General features: G+C 37.1%; 1 protein-coding gene across 1 annotated transcript; it reads right to left on the reverse strand.

The window, feature by feature from the left end:
• Nucleotides 1-221: 221 nt before the first annotated feature.
• On the reverse strand, nucleotides 222-2,257 carry LOC126946321 (putative nucleosome assembly protein 1-like 6). Its single transcript, XM_050776453.1, has one exon. The coding sequence runs from the start codon at nucleotides 2,055-2,057 to the stop codon at nucleotides 1,737-1,739; it is 321 nt and encodes a 106-aa protein (XP_050632410.1). The 5' UTR covers nucleotides 2,058-2,257; the 3' UTR covers nucleotides 222-1,736.
• Between the last annotated feature and the right edge of the window lie 23,168 nt (nucleotides 2,258-25,425).

Here is a 25,425-nt window from a genome sequence, read left to right on the forward strand (position 1 = left end):
TTTTGAGTAGATCACTATATAAGATAAAATATAAAAGCCTACAAACAAGGTAACTAACATTAAATGTGAATTTGCTATAAATGTTTATTCTTATACTAGCAGTTTCACTAATCAAGTGTATTTTAAATAATATAATCTGCTGCATTTCTATAACAAAGAGATGAAGGCACAGCTAGTGCAAGCATAATAAAATCCATTTACCTCAATGAGAAGGCTAGGAAAAGGATGCTATCTCGCTTCACTTTACAATCCCAAACATAGATCTCAGTTACAAGTTCTGGTAATTTTTCATAGCTGCAGCCTAATAGCAACCTAAAAAAAGCAATGGATTCACAATAGTAAAGTCTTCACATACTTTGAGAATTCACTGCCTAATAAAATTGTTGACAAAGTTTATACCACTGGAGTGCTAGGTGAAATGCATTGTTAAATATATTTGGACATAATTTTAAATTGAAGACTACCAAGAAGAGACACTTGAAGACTGCAAGTAACGAATGATTAAGTTTTGGTTATTGTAAAAGCCGGTTGTTAACCTGGGGGCCCACATACTCCAACCATTCTGCTTCAACAATCGTTGACTTCTGCCTGGGAGTTTCGGTTTTTGCCTTTAGCACCATAAACTGCAGTCACCCAATTCTCCTGAGTCATTCTGTCATAAACCGGGTTATTACATTCCCCGATCATGGCCTCTTGCTCTGCCTCAAGGGCTTCTCCTGTAAAGTATAACACAGCTCTTGAGATGACAAAAGTGTGCAAGGTGTGAGCTAATGAGGTCATTCTCATTAGCATCTAGGCCCCACTGGAGAGCATTGAAGAAGGACTCTTGGGGAAATTCCCGGGTTGCGGTACACATCAGCCCCCTAAAACTGTGTCTTTCAGGACCGTTTGCACAGTGACGTTCTTTCCCTTCTTCCATTCTATCATGGTGCCAAAGCAATACTCTACCGCAGATCCCCTGAAGGGGTGGGGGTCACAGTAATCGAGCTTAGACTTGAGGGTGTATGTTTCAGTCAGCACCTCATTTGTGAAGTAGTCGTTGGGTTCGGAGTGAAATCCCAGTGTAAAAGTGAGTGGCTCCTTGGATTTTGGAAACTTGACTTTCACGTCTCGCAAGAGCTTCAGAATGGGATTGTCATACTTTTGTCGTTGTTGTTTCGTTTTTTCGGAGTATTGCTCTGTAGCCCAGGCTGGAGTGCAGTGGCGCAATTTCAGTTCACTGTAACCTCCACCTCCTGGGTTCAAGCCATTCTCTTGTTTCAGCCTCCTGAGCAGCTGGGACTACAGGCGCGTGCCACCACGCCCGGCTAATTTCTTTCTGTTTTTTTTTTTTCTTTTTGTATTTTTAGTAAAGACTGAGTTTCACCGTGTTAGCCAGGAAGGACTCGATCTCCTGACCTTGTGATCCGCACGCCTCGGCCTTCCAAAATGCTGGGATTTCAGGCGTGAGCCACCGCGCCCGGCCTAGTCATATTTCTTAATCAGCGGGGCCACCTCCTGGACATTCTTTAAAGCCGTGAGCCAGAAATCGGGGATCCCTATAGGATTCTCTTTTTCTCCGTCCATATTATGTCCCTCGATTCCTTCATACTCCCCAAACACCTCCCCGACATCCTCGAAATCCTCCTCACAATCCTCCACCAAGTTCTCGTACTCTGGATTCTCCTCTGGACCATATATCTGAGCATTAGAATCACCGGCCACCTCATTATACTCATAGTCCGCGACCTTGAACTTCATCTCTCACACTCCTCTTTCGTGGGCTCATACAGTGCATTGGTGATCTGCCGTCTCTTTTCCAATAAGGGTTCATAGATGGCAGCAAACTTCCTCTCGATGGAATGAAATTCCCTCAGGTACTTGGCCTCTAGGACGGCACATTTGGTCTGAAGCTTTTTGAGAGTGTACACTCGGCACTTAACCACCAGAGGCTGCCTCTCAATAAAATCTACGTCTGGGGAGTACTCCATCAAAGACTGAGGAGAGGCTGTGGCTGCCACAGCACCGAGTAATGGGCCCTTTTCACCGGCTGTGCTGTGTTCTCTGAACCCTTCCATTATTAGCTTTTTGGCAGGGAAGCACTCACCGCACTGTAGGCGATGGCTTGGCCCAGGCCGCCGGCACCTGGGGAGGCTAAGACGGATGCTGAATGAAGCAGCTGCAGCTGCTATGGAAGCTGGCCTGGGGTGGCGCAAGCCGCGGAGGGCAAGAGTAGCAGGATAAAGGTCTTTCCCACTAGCTGCCGTGGCAAAAGGAGGAGGTTCCACAATCCGATTGTGCAGAAAATGACTCTCTAAACCCTTTTTTTGCTTAACAGCTCGCCCTATTTGCTGAGTAGCCGTGATTGACAAACCGTCGTCCAATGAATGATTAGATCCGTCACATTACTAGTGCCACTCACCTTCCTGTCGGTAGCAGCTCCCATAGTTTCTATACGGGAGGGGCTTACTGAAAATCATCTGGTCGGGGAGAAGCGGTCAGAAACTGCTTTAAACCTGAGAAAACTTAAATGTAGAAGAGCAAAGAAATGAGGCGAGAGGTGTTTTTAGAGACCAGAAACTCAAAGCCTTATATTTAAATACACGAACAAAAGAGAAAAGGGGAAAAACATCAAAATATTAGCCGTGAATATCTTTAGATGGTGTGACTCCCCATTAACTTTATATTTTCTAATTTTGGCTTTTCAAAATCTCTATGAAGGTTGTGCACTCGCTTCAGATTGGATCAACCCTGATAATATTTACCGGTGTGCAGGGGGATGAGATGGAATGGGGATGGGGGGAAAGGAAGGCCTATGGTAACCAGTGCCCACAGTCATATGTATGACAAGTTCACACTTGACATCTGGGTTATCAATGACCCGGAGCACTGCTGCTGAATTGCCAATTACCCTTTCTCAATGCTGGCTCTTTTGGAGGCAAAATGGAAAGGATGCTTACATGTCAAGCGATATTATTGAAAAGCAAACCATTTGTTTTGAAATTCTGAATAAATTGGAAATATTTGATGACCCAGCACTAGAGAATAGATGAAAGACATAATATGATGTATTCAGAGCAGGGAATACTATGTGACATTAAAAATCCCTATACTAGGGAAAACAGGTTTTTTGGGGTGATATTTCAATATAGATCACCTATAATTTAAAGATTTCAATTTTTAAAAGGGGTTTGTTATTATATTACATATATAAAGGGTTTTTAAAAATAACAGTTTAGTGTAACAATCACATAAATACTCACAGTTAGGGTTTTAGTGTATTTGTTTCCAGGTTTTTAGATGTGTGTGTGTGTGTGTGTGTGTTAGTTTTATAAAATTATAAATTTATTATTGGTTGAGTGTTTCTCACTCTACCTCAGAGCCACCCTTTTAGATGACAGGTTTCTAGGGACTGTTGATTAGTTGTTTTCTTATGTTAGATGTGGTGCCTGTGCCACTTTCTGCAGATCCTGATTTCCACTTAATAAAACCCCTAGATGATAATGACAAAGAAGAGGGGAAGAGAAGAAACGGGAGTAGAAAGAGGACAGGGTGAAATTCTTCCTATTAGGCTGAAAGGCTCGTGTTAGGGAGTCACAACTGATAGGTCCTGGAGCCTGTCTTGTGTAGAGAATGGACAGAAGAGCTTAAATAGAATATAAAGAATAGATGTTGTTTTCCTCAGTAAATATCCTGTCAATGTTTAGCCACTCCTATTGTGTGTGTGTGTGTGTGTTTGATTAAAACACATCTCATTTAAAATACACTGAAAGCAGAAAACTCAAATAATATGTGAAGTTTCAGTAAAGGTTCAGGTACATGCCTCAGTCCCATAGTTCCATAGTCATAGGTTCTAAATTGCTTTGTTTTCTTTTTTTATTCTGTAATTGCAAACGGTTTTTCTTTTTCTAATAATAAATATAATACAAACTTACTTTCAAAAATTTGGATAATGAGGGATTCAAAGTGAATAACAGAAACCACCAGCAGTCTCACCATCCTGAGAGAATTAGTGTGATCATATTGGTACATTTTCTTCTTCTTTATGTGTGTACAACAAATGCACAACTTAAAAAATTAAGATCGTTGTATTGATTCTTCCATACCTGCCCTCTTAGGTTCCTATCATGAGCAACTTCCTATGTCAATAAATGGTCTTCAAAATTATTATGTAAAATATCATTTATTGATAGTTAAGATATTTAAATAGTTTAATAAATAATAAATGAATAAAAAAGGATAGGTTCATTTAGATGAATTCAAATTTGTAAATTTCTTTTTATAGTCATACAAGCAGTCTTCAAACCAAAAGTGATTATACTAAATGAAATGTTGCCAAGGAGAAGTAAGCAATATACACTAGGACCCCAATTTGTTTTTTTAAAATCTCTCTTTTGATCTAGTTGTATACCTGCCGACCTACCATCCTACACTCACACACACACAAACACACATACACACACCCTAATTTGCATAGACAAAGTTTAAAAGGTGACAAAGACACTATCCTTGACTGAACTTTAGACAGGCTCTTCTAAGCCCTCTTTTCAACTAAGCCTCTTCCATGGGCCTTGTCCTCAAGTCTGCCTAGTCCAGTTTTACCAAGAATCCTGCTAAGCTAGTTTAGACAGGATCTTCCGAATCTTGATATATGATCACCCTCCAAATCTGATCAAATTCCTCATCCCTCACTATCCCCTGAGTGATATAGGATCATCTTGGCCTGCCTTCAGCATGAATCCTATTAGGTCTGTTTAGCAAGAATCCTCCCTACCCTTTATGTCTCTTCTTAGTAGTTTTCCACCCACCAAGCAATGCCCACCATCCCACCTTCCTACCCCTCTAACTCTTCCCCTCCCAATCCCACCCTCACCTGCTGCTTTGCTATAAATCCCCACTTGTTCTTACTGTTCGTGGAGTTGAGGCCCATCTCTCTCCCCATTGTGATAGTCTGGATACCACCTATCACAATAGTCCTTAATAAAGTCTTCCTGACTGCTTTATTGGTATCAGAACATTTTTCAGCAATGTTTCTTTAACAATTTCTTTAACAATGTTTAAATACCATAAAGCCATATAGCCAGTTGTTATATCTGGAGTTGTGGAATTTGGGATAATTTCAATGCTTTTTTCTTCTGTACATTTGCCAGTATTTCCTATCTATTTTTGTAAGTCATATTCATGAGTTGGATAATTAGAAACCATAAAAGAATAAATGAATGAGAGGAGAAGAGAGAAGCCCCAGCCTTTCCAATAGTAAATAACTCACCTCCCTTCAGAAGGAGCCCAGTCCACAAGAGAGATACAGAAAGGAGTTGGGTCACAGGAAAAAAGATTCAATACTTTCAGTGTCCTCTGTCCACCAGCAGGTCCCATTTAGATTACATTTTTTTTCTTTGAATACATGGTTTGCATACCCCAGGCATTTCAAAACACTCAGCTGCTGTCATCCAATTTCTAGGTTCTCTAGAGAAACAGAACTAATAGAATATACAGTCATACACCACATAATGATGTTTTGGTCAACGACAGTGGTCCCATAAGATTAGAATACCATATTTTACTGTACCTTTTCTAATTTTAGATATATTTAGAGACATAAATACTTACCATTGTGCTGCAATTGCCTACAGTATTCAGTACAGTCATATGCTGTACAGCTTTATAGCCTAAGAGCAATAGGCTATGAACTACCTGTGTAGTGGGCTCTACCATCTAGCTTTGTGTAAAGCATGCTCTATGAGAGTGAAAGGAGAAAAAATATACATTTGTTTTGTCTTTTATGATTGTATAGTTTTCTTTACTGTTGCTCTTTTTTTTTTTTTAAGTGCACTTTGAGATAGATACAAAACCAGGGTGGGGTGTGGTGGCTCATGCCTGTAATCCCAGCACTTTGGGAGGCCGAGGCAGGTGGATCACCTGAGGTCAGGAATTTCTGATCAGCCTGGCCAACATGGTGAAACCCCATCTCTACTAAAAATATAAAAATTAGCCGGGCATGGTGGTGTGTGCCTGTAATCCCAGCTACTTGGGAGGCTGAGGCAGGAGAATTGCTTGAACCGGGAGGTGGAGGTTGCAATGAACTGAGATCACACCACTGCACTCCAGCCTGGGCAGCAAAGTGAGACTCTGTCTCAAAAAAAAGAGAGGAAGACACAAAACTGGTTTTCAGAGAATTACAAAGGCTAAGACTGATACAAATCCATATGAGATCCAAATAGAATAACAAACACAACAGTACTGAACTACTTCTGTTTAAACCTGAAATTATTATATTGCCCTTAAGCAAATGTAATTTATGTACATTATGATTATATAAAATGAGTAGAGAAGTTTTTATTTGACATGCAATAACAATTCAGTAACTACTGCTAACTCCTTCCTTGCAAAAGTTTTATTTTTGGGAATTTTAATAAGCACAAATGTAAAGAAGCCAAATTACTAATTTCCAAAGAGTGCAGATTTGTTTGGCTTGTCTTTCATTTAACTATGGAAATTCCTTGCCTCTATTATAAATATCACAGAACTTTGGCCGGTTGCGATGGCTCACGCCTGTAATCCCAGCACTTTGGGAAGCCAGCATGGGCAGATCACTTGAGGTCAGGAGTTCGAGACCAGCCTGACCAACATGGTGAAACCCCGTCTCTACTAAAAGTACAAAAATTAGCCAAGCATGATGGCAGGTGCCTGTAATCCCAGCTACTCAGGAGGCTGAGGCACGAGAATCACTTGAACTCAGGCAGAGATTGCAGTGAGCCGAGATCTCACCACTGCACTCCAGTCTGGGTGACAGAGTGAGACTCCATCTCAGAAAAAAAAAAATAAATAAAAACAAATAAGTAAATAAATATCACAGAACTTTAATTGACAGTAATACAGCCTTGTAATAATTCTAATTCTAAAATGATGAAATCAAATCAGAAAACCAGTTTGACCCTCTAACTTATGTGAAATTAGAGCAGTGACAAAAGTATTGAATGTACACTTTCTGGCAGATTTTATGTATTTATTTATTTAGACACACAGTTCAGATCTACATGGAAGTAGATCTTCCAAATACAGAGCAACTTAAATCCCATGGGTCTATTTCAACATATTAAATTTAGAGAACAATCCATGGGCTTTCTGAAAAACAAAATCTCTAATGAATTGACTAGATTGTCTTCTGATGACAGCATAGCGGATACATAAATAGTATCCTTGGAATCTGTATAAGAGAATGATAGAAGTAGCAAATCAATGAGGCTGTGGGTTTCACTTCTTTATGCATAGAGGTCAAGAGGTTTCACTGGGCTTTTAAATCCCCAGTATACTTATACCACTTCACCACCCACAACAACTATCTCACCATCCTCCCTATAACATCCTCTAAAAATAAGCCAGTAGACATTTGTTTCCATAGACAAAGTCACAACATTCCTACATCTTACATAGATTACATTTAATAGTTGTTCCTATTGTTAACCATATAGGACTAAATAATGAAAATAAAATCCTACCTACAATTTTAGATATATTTTTATGTTATAACTTCCCTGTACTGTATGACTTTGCTATCATTTAAACTCAGAATGAACTTTTGGAGAATAAAAGAGTATATTTGTGCTTACAGATAGGAATTACTTATTTCCAGATTGTGTCATCACCACGAAGTAATGATATGTGGTCATTCACATGTTAATTAGCTTGAGTTAGCTATTCCACAATGTATATACATTTCAAAACATGTTGTACATGACAAATATATATATAATTTTAAATTGTCAATTAAAATTAAATAAAATTTGAAATTGCTTGTAAATAAAACCTTATATTCCTGATTCAAAAAAGAAATCATTTATTTCTAAAATCATATCTAATCTTTTTCAAAGTGTGCTTTACCAATGTCTTTTTCTTTGGGGCTTGACATTTTTATTATGAGTCCACAATTTATTGCAAAATCCTTATAACATATTCTCCTCTCCAGCTTCTTCATCTGGAAAATCATGTCTTCAGTCATATGATGAATCAGTAGCAATGTTGGAAATAACATTGAATCTCTTGAATTTCTCCTCATGTTTTATCTAGACAGTGAAATTTATAAAAGTCACCTAGGAAAATTTCTCAAAGTTCAGCCAACAACAGGAAAAATTGCCACAGATCATAGTCTCGAGTAAGAAAAAAGCAACCACTGATATGGAGAGCCAGCCTAGCCCTCAACAGGTGCTCTCCTCTTTAACATAAACCATCTCACAACACCAATCTAAGAGAAGGCCACTCTGTTACAGTGATGGATCAAAAAGGGTTACTCTGCAATTGTGTTTGAATATAGAAAAACACATGAACATTGTTCAGAGCACAAAAATGACCAAATACTCCCTTATTCCGGCCAGTGTGAGTAACTACTGTTACTTTACCAATTAGAGTTTTAGTCTCATTCTGATATTCCCTATTTCTAGATAATACATTTAAAAAGACAATCACAGAATTACACCCACCCCCCAACATAATCTAATCCAGAGTAAAGCCTAGCTTTCTTAAATCCTCACCCCACTTGCCTAATACAAACACAAATTTTGTATTAAATTCCTTTCAATACCCACTGTATGGAGTTGTTCAAGACAACCCCTAAATTCAGAGATTCACTACTGATCACAGAACTCAGCATACAGTCATAATGACAGCTAAGATTTATTTTAGTGAAAGGACACAGAGCAAAATCAGCAAAGGGAGAAGGCCCATGGGGCAAAGGCCAAAGGACACCAGGTACAAGCTTCCAAGAGTCCTAAGAGGTGTCACCACTATACACACTTAAACTTCTCCAGCAATGAGCTGCGCCAACACCTATTAGGTGTTGCCTACAAGGAAGCTCATCTGAGACTGAGTGACCAAGGTTTTTACTGGGGGCTAGCCACATAGGTACCCTCTGCCTAGCCCATAAAAGTATTTTATACTCTCAAAAGGAAAGTCGGTGTTCAGAGTAAAACACACTGCTTTTACTAACAATTGAGGCACAATGAGCCTTGTGTATCAATTAGGAATCCTATTAATGTAGGAAACTGGTTACCAGACAAGTTTCCAGATTCTAAACAGTGACCTAACTTGCAAGCAAACTTTTCAACATACATCAATCTCAGACCTGCTATGTTAAAGCTCTTCAGCACAGTCTACACCCGTGGCTGTTGGACAAGGCATTTTTATCAGTAAGACCCCATTTAGCAGGGGGATACCAGCCTGCAGGATTGATTTCAGTTTATGCCCTTTAGAAATCCTGGATTTCACCAGTTAAAAAGAATCCCATTAATCATAGAGGTCTATATTAGAAAGCCAGGTGGCTTCCTACTTAGGTTTTTGCATTAGTCTTTTTTTTTTTCTCTCAGATTGGGGCATCAATTTAAGCAAAGCACAACCCTGATCAGGAAGCTGAAGCTGACTTGAATGCTCTCCAGGGCTGAGGCAGCATGATGATAAAGCACACACACAGGAAATACAATACCAGAGGGTAGAAGTGGTATCTATGGAAAAAGAGTGCACGGTTGTTAGGATATCCCAAGAAAGACATAGTTAGTCAGATGTACAGGTTAACAGGGCCTCTAAAGTGGCCTTCCATTGATTCCTAGTCTTGTCCAATTAATTCAGTTTAGTCCTTGGTTTTGGACAGACTGCCTCAAGGCAGTCAGTTTCAAACAATTTTGCTTATCCGTGACACCAGTTCATCTGTTTTGTGTGTGTATATCATCTGGAGGTGGTCTTCACAGAAAAAGCAGGACTTGGGGCCACTCCCTTTTGTCTCATAGTCAGCACTGTCAGGTGAGATCTTAGGCTCAGCAGTCAGTTTGGATTCGAAGCATTCTCAGCAGCTTGGGAGATAACACTGATGCTTTTACTGGGGAGGAGGGGAAGCTTCCAGAAGCAGTTCTGACAAACAAAGCTCTCTATCCCTTCTCCTCTGCCTCCATGGGTGCCTGGTTTGTTTTTCTTAGTTTTTCTCAGTTGTTACAAAGTCAGTGTGCCTCATTCAGCAATCGTAATTTACATCTTTGCTAATTATTTTTTCTCTCATCCAGACCATTCATCTGGATGGGTTTCATGAAAGAGGGACCAAAACATTTCTACAGAAAAACAATTTTACTGACTTAACTGGACCATGTTCTGATCAAATCCTAAATTTTCAAAATGTGTTTATATAACCTGCACTCCTTTTGTCCTGATCATTTATCCAATGAACAGCCACTAAAAAAACAATGCCTTTCTAGGGACAACTGTACAAACTACCAGAAGAAAGGCAAAGGAAGTAGACTTAGGCTCAGCTCACTGTTGCAAAGTGCAACTAATCCAGAGAGGCAAACACAGCAAGTCAATAGCATCCAGCAATCTCTAAGAGGGAGTCAAGTGTCTAATCTTAGGTACAGGAGTCACAGTGTTGTGCTGTGCCCTCCTCTAAACTTGCAGCTTTCATCTGGAATTACATTTAAGGATTCAATTAGTCTCCATGTTAGAAATAAAGAGCCATTCAGTAGTTCAATTTTAAAAGGTCCCATTAGAGAATAAGCCTTTTTCTGCAGGCAGCTGTATATAATCCCAGTGGTCCAACAAAGATACAGGATGCTTTCATAGCCTATGGTCTCATAGAGGAGCATACTAAATCTGCAACAAAGTCTGTGTCGGAGTTCTGTTTATTAAATGAAGCGATTTCATTCAATTTCAGTTCAGTATACTTACTCCCGAGGCTGAAACAGCTCACAGCAAACAGTATCAGGATTCACATTACAGTCAGGTACAGGCTATCAGCATCTGCAAATTCAGGATTCCAACGAAGCAATAGGCTTTTTCCTAGGCATCAGCAAAGATGGTATGTTGCAAGATCACACAGCTGTGTTCCAAGTTCAAGTGACAAGCAAGGCTTTCCTAAGTACTTTTTTATATTGTCAGTGTTGGAGTCCAGATTGGCCTCCTCAAAAATTATGCACATTGGGACAAAAAAATGAACAGCCTCTAATGGTCAGACATTTCATTTCAACAAGGACTCATTAGCAAACTAAAAACCATTATTAATACTCCAAAAGTGTATTTCCATCTGGGATTGCCTATCTTCTAACGCTGTCTCCCTTTTTAGAGGTTCTAATAGACAAAAATTATACCAAAAATCATCAGTTACGTAGACTTGATTCCTTCCTAATACTAAAAAGTTTAAATTCCAGTTTGCCCACTGGCTGGCAAAAGCAAGAGAGTTGTGTCTCACTAATGTTTGCTTTTTGTGTATTTCCCTGATCATGATGATTCCTTCAGCATTTATGAAATTACAAGCATATACATTTTACATTAGTTTTAATTTATACATCCACACACAATGGGCACAAAATAAAAGGTGATTTTTAATTCTTTTTCTTCTTGCACTCATTTTAAGTTTACTCAACCCCCTGTGAATCAATCAGCACTTACAGGATAAACAACACAGTTTTTGAGAGGTTCTAAGTTGAATTCCAGGTGGAGCAGAGAGTGTGGGTGGAGGATGCTGCAGTTGTGGCTGGCTTTTAAAAAACTTTTTCTTATTCCTCTGGTTTGTCTAAAGTGTTACTCCAGTCCTGAACACTGATTAACTTTCTTTCTTCCCACTTAGAGGAGATAGGAACACACACTAAACACTTATGGCCCATTCAAAGCTCCCCACTGGGAATGAGTGTGCTGCCCTTTTTTTTCCCTCTAGGAGGAGAGAACAACATACAAAGATGACATATGGGGTTTGGTTTTTATGTTCTCACTTTAGCCTGAAAAGCCAAAACATCCAATGATCCAGGGAACCAACTCTGCTGTGCTTGGCTATGCCATCTTAAAATTCCACAGGTAACTTTTAACTCTTACAACGGACAGCAGCTCTGCTGATATTTTATACCATGAATTAATCTGTGGAATCCAGGCATCAAAGGTTGTTGTGTTAGTCTGTTCTTGCATTGCTTAAAAAACTACCTGAGACTGGGTAATTTATAAAGAAAAGTTTAATTGGTTCATGACTCTGTAAGCTGTACAGGAAGCATGGTGCTGGCAACAACTCAGCTTCTGGTGAGGCCTCAGGAAGCTTACAATTATGGCAGAAGGTAAAAGGGGAGCTGGTATCTCACATAATGATAGCAGGAGCAAGAGAGATAGAGCAGGTATCACATGCTTTTTAAACAACTGGATCCTGTAAGAACTGACTCTCTAGCTAAATGACAGCACCAAGTCATAAGAGATCTGTCCCCATGACCCAGACACCTCTCACCAGGCCACACCTCCAACATTGGGAAACATATTTCAGCATGAGATTTGAGCGGTACACATATACAAGCCATATCAGTTGTCATCCACTGCTCCTTCATCTTTCCTTTCACAAACAATGCTTCTGCCATATTACAATGAATCGGAGTCATTCTACTGAATCCTATTTTTAAATCCAATTGTGTCAGAAATCCCCAAGACCACTACCAGGATTAGTGATTCACTGGAGTGAGTCACAGGACTAAGCATATAGTCATGGCAAAAATTTATTACAGCGAACAGATACAAAGCAAATCAGCAAAGGTAGTAGGCACATAGGAGAAGTCTGGAAGAAACAAGGGATTGACTTTTAATAGTCTTCTCCCAGTGAAGTAGGATAGGATGAACTTACTTACATGGGTGAATTTACTAGGAAAGAGTTGTGACATATTAAATTCATAGAATGAACTTGCAAATCCAGTTTATAGGCATATGAACAAGGAAACAGAATGAAATAGTAAGTTCATAGGATTGACTTACATAGAATGAACTTGTTAGGAAAGCATTGTGACAAGACCTGCAAAGTGTTGTCTACCAGGAAAACTCATTAGAGACTAATGTCCAAAGTTTATGGTGTTTTTTTGTCGGGGACATTAGTTCAATAGGCACCATCTGCCTAGTAGGTAGCAAGTTCCACACATCTAGAAGGAAAGTAGATGTTTAGCATACACCACACTGTTTATACAGACAGCCTACACGGAGTGAGCCACACTTATCATGTAAATTCTATCAGTATAGAAAACTGAATACCAACCAAGTTCCCAGAATGCAGCCAAAGTCCAACTTTGCAAACAAACTTTTGTAAGGCTAGGCAGTCTTAACCCTACTGTGTTACCCACTTACTGAAATGCTTCATGGTATTTCTTGTTGTGCATTCTTCCTTGCTGCAACAAGTAGGAAACCCAATTTGGTCAACTGCAGGTGTATTCCTGGTGACCTTGGACTGGGAGGCATTGACATCTTTAAAGAACTATATTTTCCCTTCTCTAGTAAATAAAGAAGTTCTCTGAATATGCTGGTCTAGGAGCAAATCCAGTTAATAGGCATATGAACAAGAAATTAGAATGAATGCTAATGACATCTTTTCATGCAATGTGAAAATTAAAACTTTTTCATTACTTTCTAATTTTACTAGATTTTACATCCTATTGATGTATAAATTCAAAACTTTAAAAGACAGAAAGTCACCTTTGTGCAATATATATTACTCACTTGAATACATACCAATATAGAAAACCACTTACTGGTCAGTTAGAACACATAGGACAAAGTTTAAATATTCAGATCATTTCTTTCATGGATGACATTATAATGTATAGGTGAAGGAGACTTTTACATCCTGGATCATGATTAAGAAGAACTCTTTGGAAAACACAGAGATACTTTATCTCACATAAAACCAAAAATAAGATCCACCAACTATTAAAGTGAAACCACTGAGTACCCTAGTGCAAAGGAATCCTCTCTTTCCTAGGAATGAAGTCCTTTTTAATTTCCATATTTTAGAGGCATATATAGTGAATGGAAAGAAATTTAATCAAAGAAATACCAAAAAGACACTTCAGTCACCAACGCAGGAAGAGCTCTTGCAGGCATTCATGTTAAATTTTAATTTGCTGAATCCTTGGGCAGAAGGATAACATATTTTAAACACCTGACATGGCCAGAAGTGACTACATGAATTATATGTGAAGTGATCTGAAATACTACTGCCAGCACATTCCTGGAAGATATAGCACTCCCATCAATAACCATGTCTCACTAAGACACCGAATCACAGGAGTAGAAACAAGAAGACAGCTGTTCCTGTGATCCCTTTAACCCATCCCTTTTAACAAACACACACATTCTGCCTACTAGGTAAGACCAAGACTGCTTATTTTTGTAAAGGTTGAGTGAGTTTTTTTCTTACAGTCAGATAACTTGTATCCTATCACATTTATATCAATTATATTAATTTAACAAAGATCCCCAAGGGAAGAGGGGCTTAATATTCAAATATAATAACTTCAAGATCTGTGTGTAAGGTAAACCAAGGTAAACTGAATCTATAAAATTAGTTATTCGCCTTTTGGAGATCATAGACTCCAAGAAAATTCTGTTTAAAATGTGGACCACCACCTGGTCATCACTTAAAAAGCCACTCACATACAGTTTTATGTATAATTTTATGGAGTTCCTAGACTCCCTAAAGGCCACTTGTGGATCCTGAGTTGAGATTAAGAACCCCATAGGCAGAATAACAGTGTTAAAGCTGTTCAGGTGAAAATCTGGGGATCCAAAAGTGAATTGATCAATATTAAAAGACTTTAGTAAAGTTGGTAAGCCTTCATAAAGAATAATTAGATTGTCTACTTTATAGGTTTGCCCAGTTTATCTTCTCATCCCCCTGATGAGAACTTGCCATTTTAGTCTGTAACATTTGCTTCAATAACTGTTCCATTAAATAGATTTTGAAGTCTTTCTCCAGTGAGCAAAAAGGCTGGCATTTTCTTGTTTCTTCACAATTGTGGTTTATGATAAGCTTAAAGCTGATGATGAATATGAATGACATCACTTGCTCTCAGTCATGTCTCAAAATATCCGTAGCATTGAATCTGTCTAACACAGACTTCTTTAACAAAGATCGTTACTTGGATCATACCTCCATGGTAGGCACTATCTGCACAAAGTTTGGAGGAACAATATGAATCTCTCCTTCCCAAAAGAGTCAACTCAAGAATCAGGAATTGATAGTGGGTAAAAGAAGCAAGTAAGCGAGTTATGATGTGTTGTCACTATCAAGACTCAGTTACATTGTTGCGTTCAATCATGTGCTCTTTCTGCCCTTTACCTCTCTACTTATCTCTCCATTCACATCCATCAAGAAAAAATACCTCCAAACCAAAATATTTTGTAGATACATTCACATTAGAGAAAACTTTCTTCCTTGGCCACTTCCTATTAGATACTAGATATTTTGACACAAATGTCCTTGGTAAGCAAGGTGATTTGGGTAGGTTCCAGTTGCAATACATTGCTTTCTTAGATCCTTGGTTCAAAATGCAGAGAGAGAATCAGCGAGTTTCTACTGTAGCATTACGTCTTATGTGTATAGGATAGCCAGCAGAGATCATTACCTGGATTTCCAGACCACTTTGAAGGCTTAGTTCCTCGGGTACTTTTTTCCTGCAATCTTATGGTAGCTTTCAAATGTTTTTCTGATTCCAGTCCCCTCTACTTCTTATGCTCCATGCACTGACACAAGCCAGATCCTTTAAGTGAAATGCATTTTGTTATATCAATCTCATCTCAAAAAATCTCTAGGGCTTCATCTGCCCTTCAGGATGACTAAAAAACTCTTTTATTTTGTCCTTCAATTCCCTTATATGAACTTCTGCTCTAGAACCCAATTAGTTCAGCCATTGTGCCTAGAATATGCCCTCTACTTTCCTATATGGTCTTGTGTTTGTGAGCAACTTCAAAAATAAAATAAAATCCATCAGGGTTCTGAATCCACTTTGGCTGTCTGATCAGGTCTGTGATTTCTTGGTAATATTGCTGTTCCACACATATCTATACTTAAATAATGGCTACATGAAGTTCTCTAAACAGAAAAAAAAGTAACTGAAGGGATACATATGCTAATTCAGGAAGGAAAATAACAATGGATTGGGCAAATATAGAGATAAATATAATAAAATATACTTTACCTCATGAGTCTTAAAAATTATGTTTCATGGTTGAAGCAAAACCATGACATCGGATTTTGCTAATATAATGCTGATTGACTGTACAGAAAATATTCAAGATATTTAAAATTTGACCGACAGGGTAAAAGGACCTAACAGAAGTAAGATTTCTATACATCTAAGTGGAAACATGACAATACTAGTAGACTATGATATATTATGTATGCATATTATAATATCTAGAGAAACCACTAAATAACATATGTAAAGAGATATGTTTAAAACCTAAAGATAAATCAAAATGGAATTCTAAAATGTCATCAACAAGGCAGGAAAAGGAAAGAGAGAAATAAACAATGAAAAGACAGAAAATAACTAATAAATTGGCAGACTAAAGCCTGTTAAGGGATTCCTCAAGACTACCTGCACAATCAGAAACTTGATAAAAGTATTCATGAGACTCAGCATACAGTCATACTCGTGGCTAAGATTCATTACAGTGACACAAGAAGGCTATGCAACTGGATCAGCATGGAAAAAGACACAGGTAGTGTCTAAAGGCATCTATGTATGGGCTTTCTATGCTCTTTACCTCTCTTGAGAGGTAACAGAGTATACACTATCCCTCCATGATAAAAAAAATTGCAGCAACACATATGTAACATTTTTGTCCAGAGTAGTCAGTTTGAGACTTAGAGACTACAGCTTTTATTGGTGGCAGTCACTTAGGCATTCTCTGCCTAGCAACTACCCAAATTACAGATAACCAGAGAAAAGCATGAGGTACAGCAAAACATCTTTATCTGTTATAAAATGTTTTAGAAGGTTGCTAGAAGATGCTAGCCAGTGGCCAACCTTGCAAACAGGCCCTTCTAAATATAGCAGCCCTAGGCCTGTTATGTTAACTGGAATCTCTACTGTCCAGCCCATCAGCCCTTTGCCCAGGTGGCTTTACAACAAAATTATTATCAGTAGTGACCTAAGTAGCATAGTGTGACCCATCTGCTGTATTGGTTTTATGCATGTCATTTGGAGGTACTGAACATAGTCAGTTAGAGCAAATTTTACTAACCTTAAAGGTCTAGCTTCGAAACTCAGTGGTTTCCTCCTTTTTTTTTTTTTTTTAATCTTTTGTTTCTTGACCAGTGGTGTCAATCAAAGCACAAGAAAAACTCTCTCCAGTAAGTTGAAACTGAGCTGAAAGTCTTACAGTGCTAATGTTAAGGGGTATGGATGGAGTGGGGAGTAGCTCAACAGTCAGTTTGAATTTAAAGTACTCCCTGCAAGGTGTTAAAACAATGTGACATTTTTCTCTGAAATAAGGAGAAAACTTCTAGCAGTAGCTTTGCAAAACAAGTTACAAACAATCCAGCTACACTATTTTAGTTATTTTGAAATGTACAATTAAGTTACTGTTGACTATAGACACTCTGTTGTGCTGTCAAATACTAGGTCTTATTCATTCTTTCTAACGATTTTTTGTACCCATTTACCACCTTTACTTTCCCTGCACACCCACACCACCTTTTCCAGCCTCTAGTAACAACCATCTACTAGATATCTCCATGGGTTCAATGGTTTTAATTTTTAGCTCCCACAAATAAAAGAACATACAATGCTTGTCTTTCTGTTACTGGCTTATTTCACTTAACATAATGAACTCCAGTTCCATCCGTTTGCTGCAAATGACTGTATCTCATTTTTTATGGCTAAATAGTACTGCATTGTGTATATGCACCACATTTTTTGTATCTATTCTTCTGTTGATGGACACTAAGGTTGCTTCAGAATCTTGGCAATCTTGGCAATTGTAAACAGTGCTGCAACAAACATGGGAATGCAGATATCTATTTGATATACTGAATCCCTTCTTTTGGGTATATATCCAGCAGTGGGATTGCTGGATCATATGATCACTCTATTTTTAGCTTTTTGAGGAACCTTCAAACTTTACTCCAGAGTGATTGTACTAATTTACATTCCCACCAACTTTGTATGAGAGTTCACTTTTCACCACATTCGTACCAGCATTTTTTATTGCCTGTCTTTTGCATATAAGCAATTTTAACTGGAGTGAGATGGTACCACATTGAAGTTTTGATTTGCATTTCTCTGATGACCAATGATGTTTACCACCTTTTCTTGTGCCTGTTTGCCATTTGTATGCCTTCTTTTGATAAATGTCTTCAAATTTTTTGCCCATTTTTTTCAATTGGATTATTCAATTTTTTGTATAGAGATCTTTGAACTTCGTTTATATTTTGCTGATTAATCCCTTGTCAGATGGGTGGCTTGCAAATATTTTCTCCCATTCTGTGGGTTTTCTCTTCATATTGTTAATTGTTTCGTTTGCTGTGCAGAAGCTTTCTAACTTGATGTAATCCAATTTGTACATTTTTACTTTGGTTGCCTGTGCTTCTGGTATATTACACAAGAATTTTTGCCCAGACCAATGTCCTGAAGATTTTCCCCATTGTTTTCTTGTACTAGTTTTATAGTTTAAGGTATTACATTTAAGTCTTTAATCCATTTTCATTTGATTTTTGTATATGGCAAGAAGGTCTAGCTTCATTCTTCTGCATATGGATATCCAGTTTTTCCAGCACCATTTCTTGAAATGACTGTCTTCTCCCCAGTGTACATTCTTGGCCTCTCTATCAAAAATGAGTTCACTGTAAGTGTGTGAATTTTTTTCTGGGTTTTCTATTCTTTTCCTTTGATCTATGCATCTGCTTATATGCCAGTACCATGCTGTTTTGGTTATGATAGCTCTGCAGTATAATTTGAAGTCCAGTAATGTGATTTCTTCAGTTTTGTTCTTTTTGCTTAAGACAGAGTCATGGTTATTGTGGGTCTTTTCTTGTTTCATATGAATTTTATACTTTTTTTCTATTTATGTGAAGAGTATCATTGACATTTTGATAGAGATTGCATTGAATGTGCAGATTTCCTTGGGTAGTATGGGCATTTTACCAATATTTACTCTTGCATTTATGCACATGGAATACTTTTCCATTTTTTTGGTGTTCTCTTTAATTCTTTCATTAGTATTTTATAGTTTTCATTATAGAGATCTTTCTCTTCTTTGGTTAAGTTAATACCTAGATATTTTAATTTTATTTGTGGCTATTGTAAATGGAATTACTTTTTACATTTCTTTTTCAGATTGTTCACTGTTGGTATATAGAAATGTTACTGATTTTTGTATGTTGATTTTGTATCTGCAATTTTACTGAATTTGTTTATCAGTTCTAGTAGTTTTCTGGTAGAGTATTTAGTATTTTCCAAACAAAAGATCATATCATCTGCAAACAAGGATAATTTGACTTCTTCCATTCTATTTGGATGCCCTTCAATTTTTTCTTTTGTCTGACTGCTCTAGCTAGGACATCCAGTACTATGTTGAATAATGGTGGTAAAAGTGGGCATCCTTGTTGTGCTCCAGATGTTGGAGAAAAGGCTTTTCCTTTCTCCCCATTTAGTATGATACTAGCTATGGATCTGTTGTATATGGTTTTTATTATGTTGAGGTATGTTTCTTCTTTCCCCAAATTTTTGAGGGTTTTTATCATCTAATGATGCTAAATTTCCTCAAATGGTTTTTCAGCATCAATTGAAATGATCATATGGTTTTTATCCTTCATTTTGTTGATATGATGTATTAGATTGGTTGATTTGCATGTGGTAAACCATCTTTGCATCCCAGGGATTAATCTCACTTGGTCATGAAGAATGATCTTTCCAATGTCTTGTTCAATTTGGTTTGCTAGTATTTTGTTAAGAATTTGCATGTCAGTATTCATCAGAAATATTGTCTTGTAGTTTTGTGTTTTTGGTGTGGTTTTGTCTGGAATTGGTAGCAAGGTAATATGGTCTTATTGAATGAGTTTGAGAGTATTCTTTCCTCCTCTATTTGCTGAAATCATTTAAGTAGGATTGGCATTAGTTCTTCTTTAAATATTTGGTAGAATTCAATGAATACCCTACGTCTTGGGCTTTTCTTTGCTGGGAGACATTTTATTATGGCTTCAATCTTTTTATTTGTTATTTGTCAATTCAGGTTTTGGATTTCTTCCTATTTCAATCTTGGTAGGTTGTACATGTCTAGGAATTTGTCCATTTCTTCTAGTTTTTCCAATTTATTGGCATATAGTTTCTCATAGTAGCCTGTAGTGATCCTTTGAATGTCTGCAGTATCAGGTGTAGTTTCCCCTTTTTTGTTTCTGATTTTATTTATTTGTATATTCCCTCTTTTTCTCTTTATCTGTCTATAGGTTTGTCAATTTTGTTTAACTTTTCAAAGAATTAATTTTTATTTCTTTGATTTTTTGTATTGTTTTCTTCAATTCTATTTATTTCTGCTCTGGTCTTTATTACTTCTTTTCTTCCACTAATTTTGGGTTTATTTCCTCTTGCTTTTCTGGTTCTTTAAGATGCATTGTTAGATTGTTTATCTGAAGTTTTTCTCTTTTTTGATGTAGGCACTTACAGCCATCAACTTTTTTCTTAGTACTGCTTTTGCTGTATCCCAAAGGTTTTGGTATGTTGGGTTTTCATTATCATTTGTTTCAATAAAGTTATAGATTTTTGTATTAATTTCTTCATTCACCCACTGGTTATTAAGCAGCATATTGTTTAGTTTACACATATTTTAACAGTTTCCAAAACTCCTCTTGTTATTAATTTCCAGTTTTATTTCATTGTGGTTAGAGAAGATGCTTGAAATTATTTCAATTTTAAATTTTTTTAAAGTCTCATTTTGTTGCCTACCATATGGTCTCTCCTTTAGAATTATCCATGTGCTGAGAAAAAAAATTGTATTCTGCAGCCATTAAATTAAATGTCCTGTAAATATCTATTAGATCTATTTGATCCATAGTGCAGATTAAGCTCAATTATTCCTTGTTGATTTTCTGTCTGAAAGATCTGTCTAATGCTGAAAGCAGAATGTTGATGTGCCCAGCAGCTATTATTGTATTAGACCTATCTCTGTCTGTAGTTCTAATAATGTTTGTTTTATATATCTGGGCCATCCAGTGTTGGGTGCATGTATATTTAAAATTTTTATATCTTCTTGCTGAATTTACACGTTCATCAGTATATAGTGATGTTCTTTGGCTCTTCTCATAGTTTTTGTCTTGAAATCTATTTTGTCTAAAATAAATATAGCAAGTTCTGTTCTTTTCTGATTTCCATCAGCATGAAATATCATTTCCAACATTTTATTTTCAGTCCATGAGTTTCCTTATAGATAAAGTGTGTTTCTTGTGGGCAACATATCAATGGGTCTTGTTTTTTCTCTACTCAGTCAGCTTATATTACCTGATTGGAGAGTTTAGTCCATTTACATTTGACGTTATCATTGATAAGCAATGTCTTACTCCTGCCATTTTGTTATTTGTTTTCTGGTTGTTTTGTGGTCTTCTCTTCCTTCTTTCTTTTCTTCCTGTCTTCCTTTTTGTGAAGGTGATTTTCTCTGGTGATATAATTTAGTTTTTTGCTTTTCATTTTTTGTGTGTGTATCTATTGTATGTTTTTTGGTTTCAGGTTACCATGAGGTTTGCAAGTACTATATCCCATTATATCCACCTGATAACTACTTAATATTGTTTGCATAAACAAACAAACAAGCAAAAAGTTAACCAAAAAAAGCTCCATGCCTTAACTTTGTACCCCCACTTTTTAACTTTTAGTTAAATAACTTTCTTATTATTCTGTGTATGCCTTTAGTGGTTGCTGTTGTTATTATTTTTTATTGGTTTATCATTTACTCTTTCTATTAAAGATAGGAGTAGTTTACCCATCAATTGCAGTGTTCTAATATTCCGTTTTTCTGTGTACTTACTACTACCAGCGAGTTTTGTATCTTCAGATGATTACTTATTGCTCCTTAATGTTCTTTTCTTTCTGACTGAAGTACTTTGTTTAGCATTTATTATAGGACAGGATTGGTGTTGCTAAAATCTCTCAGCTTTTCTTTGGGAAAATTTTTATATCTCCTTCATGTTTGAGGAATATTTTTACCAGAAATACTCTTCTAGGGTAAAAGTGTTTTTCCTTTGATGCATTAAATATGTCATGCCACTCTCTCCTGGCCTGTAAGATTTCCACTAAAAAGTCTGCTGTCAGACTTATTGGAGCACCATTGCATGTGACTTGTTTCTTTTCTCTTGCTTTTTTTTTTTTAGAATCTTTTTTTTACTGTTGATGTTTGAGAGTTTAATTATTGAATACCCTTGGGTTAAATCTGCTTGGAGTTCTATAATCTTTTTGTACTTGGATATTTATATCTTTCTCTAAGTTTGGAAATTTCTCTGTAATTATCCTTTTGAGTAAGCTTTCGACCTTTATCTCTTTCTGTATCTGCTGTTTAAGGACACTAACTCCCAGCTTTGCCCTTTGGAACCTATTTTCTAGATTCTGTAGATTTGTTTCACTGTTTTTTATTCTTTTCTCTTTTATCTCTGACAGTGCATTTTCAAATAGTCTGTCTTCAAGCTCACTCATACTTCCATCCAATTTTTTCTACTGTTAAAAGACTCATGCATTATTCAGTATGCCAATTGCATTTTTTATTTTATTTTATTTTTTATTTCCATAGGTTTTGAGGAACGTGTGGTTTCTGGTTACATGAGTAATCAAAATTCTTTAGTGGTGATTTCCGAGATTTTGGTGCACCCATCACCTGAGAAGTTTACACTGTACCAAATTTGCAGTCTTTTATCCCTCACCCCCTCCCACTCTTTCCTCCATCCCCACAGTCCACTGTATCATTCTTATGCCTTGCATACTCATAGCTCAGCACTTAGCAAATTGTGCTGCTATAAACATGCATGTGCAAGTATCTTTTTCATACAATGACTTCTTTTCCTTTGGGTAGATACCCAGTAGTGGGATTGCTGGTTCAAATGGTAGTTCTACTTTTAGTACTTTAAGGAATCTCCACACAGTTTTTCGTAGTGGTTTGTGCTAGTTTACATTCCCACCAACAGTGTAAAAGTGTTCCCTTTTCACCACATATCCTCCAACAGCTATTGTTTTTTTAAATTGTTTGATTATGGTCATTCATGCAGGAGAAAGGTAATATCACATTGTGGTTTTGATTTGCATTTCCCTGATAATTAGTGATATTGAGCATTCTTTCATTTGGTCATTTGTATATCTTATTTTGAGAATTGTCTAGTCATGTCCTTAGCCCATTGTTTGATGGGATTGGTTTTTTTTTTCTTGCTAATTTGTTTGAATTCCTTGTAGATTCTGTATATTAGTTATTTGCTGGCGGTATAGATTGCAAAGATATTCTCTCACTCTGTGAGTTGTCTGTTTACTCTACTGACTGTTTCTTTTGCTGTGCAAAACTTTTTAGTTTAATTCAGTCCCACCTATGTATCATTGTTTTTGTTGCACTTGCTTTTGGGCTCTTGGTCATGAAGTCTTTGCCTAAGCCAATGTCTAGGAGGGTTTTTCTGATGTTATCTTCTAGCATCTTTAAGTTTAGATTTAAGTCTTTGATCAATCTTGAGTTGATTTGTATATGGTGAGAGATGAAGATACAGTTTCATTCTTCCACATGTGGCTTGCAATTATCCCAGCACTATTTGTTGAATAGGGTGTGCTTTACCCAATTTGTGCTTTTGTTTTCTTTGTCGAAGATCAGTTAGCTGTATTTGGCTTGATTTCTGGGTTCTCTATTCTGTTCTGTTGGTCTATATGCCTATTTTTATACCAGTACCATACTGTTTTGGTAACTATGGCCTCATAGTACAGTTTGAAGTCAGGCAGTGTGATGTCTTCATATTTGTTCATTTTGCTTAGTCTTTCTTTAGCTATGTGGGCTCTTTGTTGGTTCCATGTGAATTTTAGGATTTCTCTTCTAGTTCTATGGAGAATGATGGTGGCATTTTGATGGGAATTGCATTAAATTTGTAGATTGCCTTTGTCAGTATGGTCATTTTCACAATATTCATTCTACCCATCCATGAGCATGGGTTGTTTTTCCATTAGTTTGTGTCTTCTATGATTTCTTTTAGCAGTGTTGGGTAGTTTTCCTTGTAGAGGTCTTTCACATCCTTGGTTAGGTATATTTCTAAGTATTTTATTTTATTGCAGCTATTGTGAAAGGGTTGAGTTCTTGGTTTAATTCTCAGCTTGGTCACTGTTGGTATATAGCAGAGCTACTGATTTGTGTACCTTAATTTTGTATCCTGAAACTTTGTTGAATTCTTTAATCAGTTATAGGAGGAGATTTTTGGAGCAGTCTTTTGGGTTTTCTAGGAATATAAACAGCAACCATTTGACTTCCTCTTTACCAATATGGATGCTCTTTATTTCTTTCTCTTGTCTGATTGCTCTGGCTAGAATTTCCAATACTATGTTGAATAAAAATGGTGAGAGTGGGCATCCTTGTCTTCTTCCACTTTTCAGAGGGAATGCTTTCAACTTTCCCCATTCAGTATTTTGTTGGCTGTGGGTTTGTCACAGATGGCTCTTGTTACATTAAGATATGTCCCTTCTATGCCGATTTTGCTGAGGATTTTAATCATAGAGGGATTCTGGATTTTTGTCAAATGCTTTTTCTGCATCTTTTGAGATGATCATGTCATCTTTGTTTTTAATTCTGTTTATGTGGTGCATCACATTTATTGACTTGCATATGTTAAACCATCCCTGCATCCCTGGTATAAAACCCCCTTGATCATGGTGGATTCTCTTGTTGATAATCTGTTGGATTCTGTTAGCTATTACCTTGTTAAGAATTTTTCAATGTATGTTCATCAGGGATATTGGTCTGTAGTTTGTTGTTGTTGTTGTTGTTATTGTTGTTGTTATGTTCTTTCCTGGTTTTGGTACTAGGGTAATGTTGGCTTCATAGAATGATTTAGGGAGGATTCCCTTTTTCTCTTGTGGAATAGTGTCAATAACACTGGTACTAATTTTTCTTTGAATGTCTGATAGAATTCAACTCTGAATTTATCTTTTCCTGAACTTTTTTTGTTGACAATTTTTTTTCATTATCAAAAAAATTTGAGAGTGTAACCAAAACTTAGGGCCTTAGCACCACTCTCAGTTACCATCATTTTGGGTTTCCAGTCTCAACACGTCATTTATAGGTTATGGTGTCTTCATTGTTACACATTTCTTTCAGCTCCTGTTGTTCCAGTTGAAGAGAGATGACATGATATTCTAGAGATGGCTGCATGCAAGCATTTAAAATCTTTGAGAAAACACAGTGCACCAGGGAGACTATAAATGTGACTATTGGGAGGATAATATCAAGAGTTTGGAGTATGCTCCTTACCCAACATCCACATAAACCAAACGTCCTAAAATCAAATACATCAAGAATGAGCCGAGGGGCGGAGCAAGATGGCCGAATAGGAACAGCTCCAGTCTCCAACTCCCAGCGCGAGCGACACAGAAGACCGGTGATTTCTGCATTTTCAACTGAGGTACTGGGTTCATCTCACTGGGGAGTGCCGGACGATAGGTGCTGGTCAGCTGC

The sequence above is a fragment of the Macaca thibetana genome, chromosome X (assembly GCF_024542745.1).
Source record: "Macaca thibetana thibetana isolate TM-01 chromosome X, ASM2454274v1, whole genome shotgun sequence".
In the NCBI taxonomy this organism is placed as follows: Eukaryota; Metazoa; Chordata; class Mammalia; order Primates; family Cercopithecidae; genus Macaca; species Macaca thibetana.

What these genes read in the sequence shown, in the direction of transcription:
- LOC126946321 (XM_050776453.1), bottom strand. Translation starts at nt 2,057, where the DNA reads ATGGAAGGGTTCAGAGAACACAGCACAGCCGGTGAAAAGGGCCCATTA.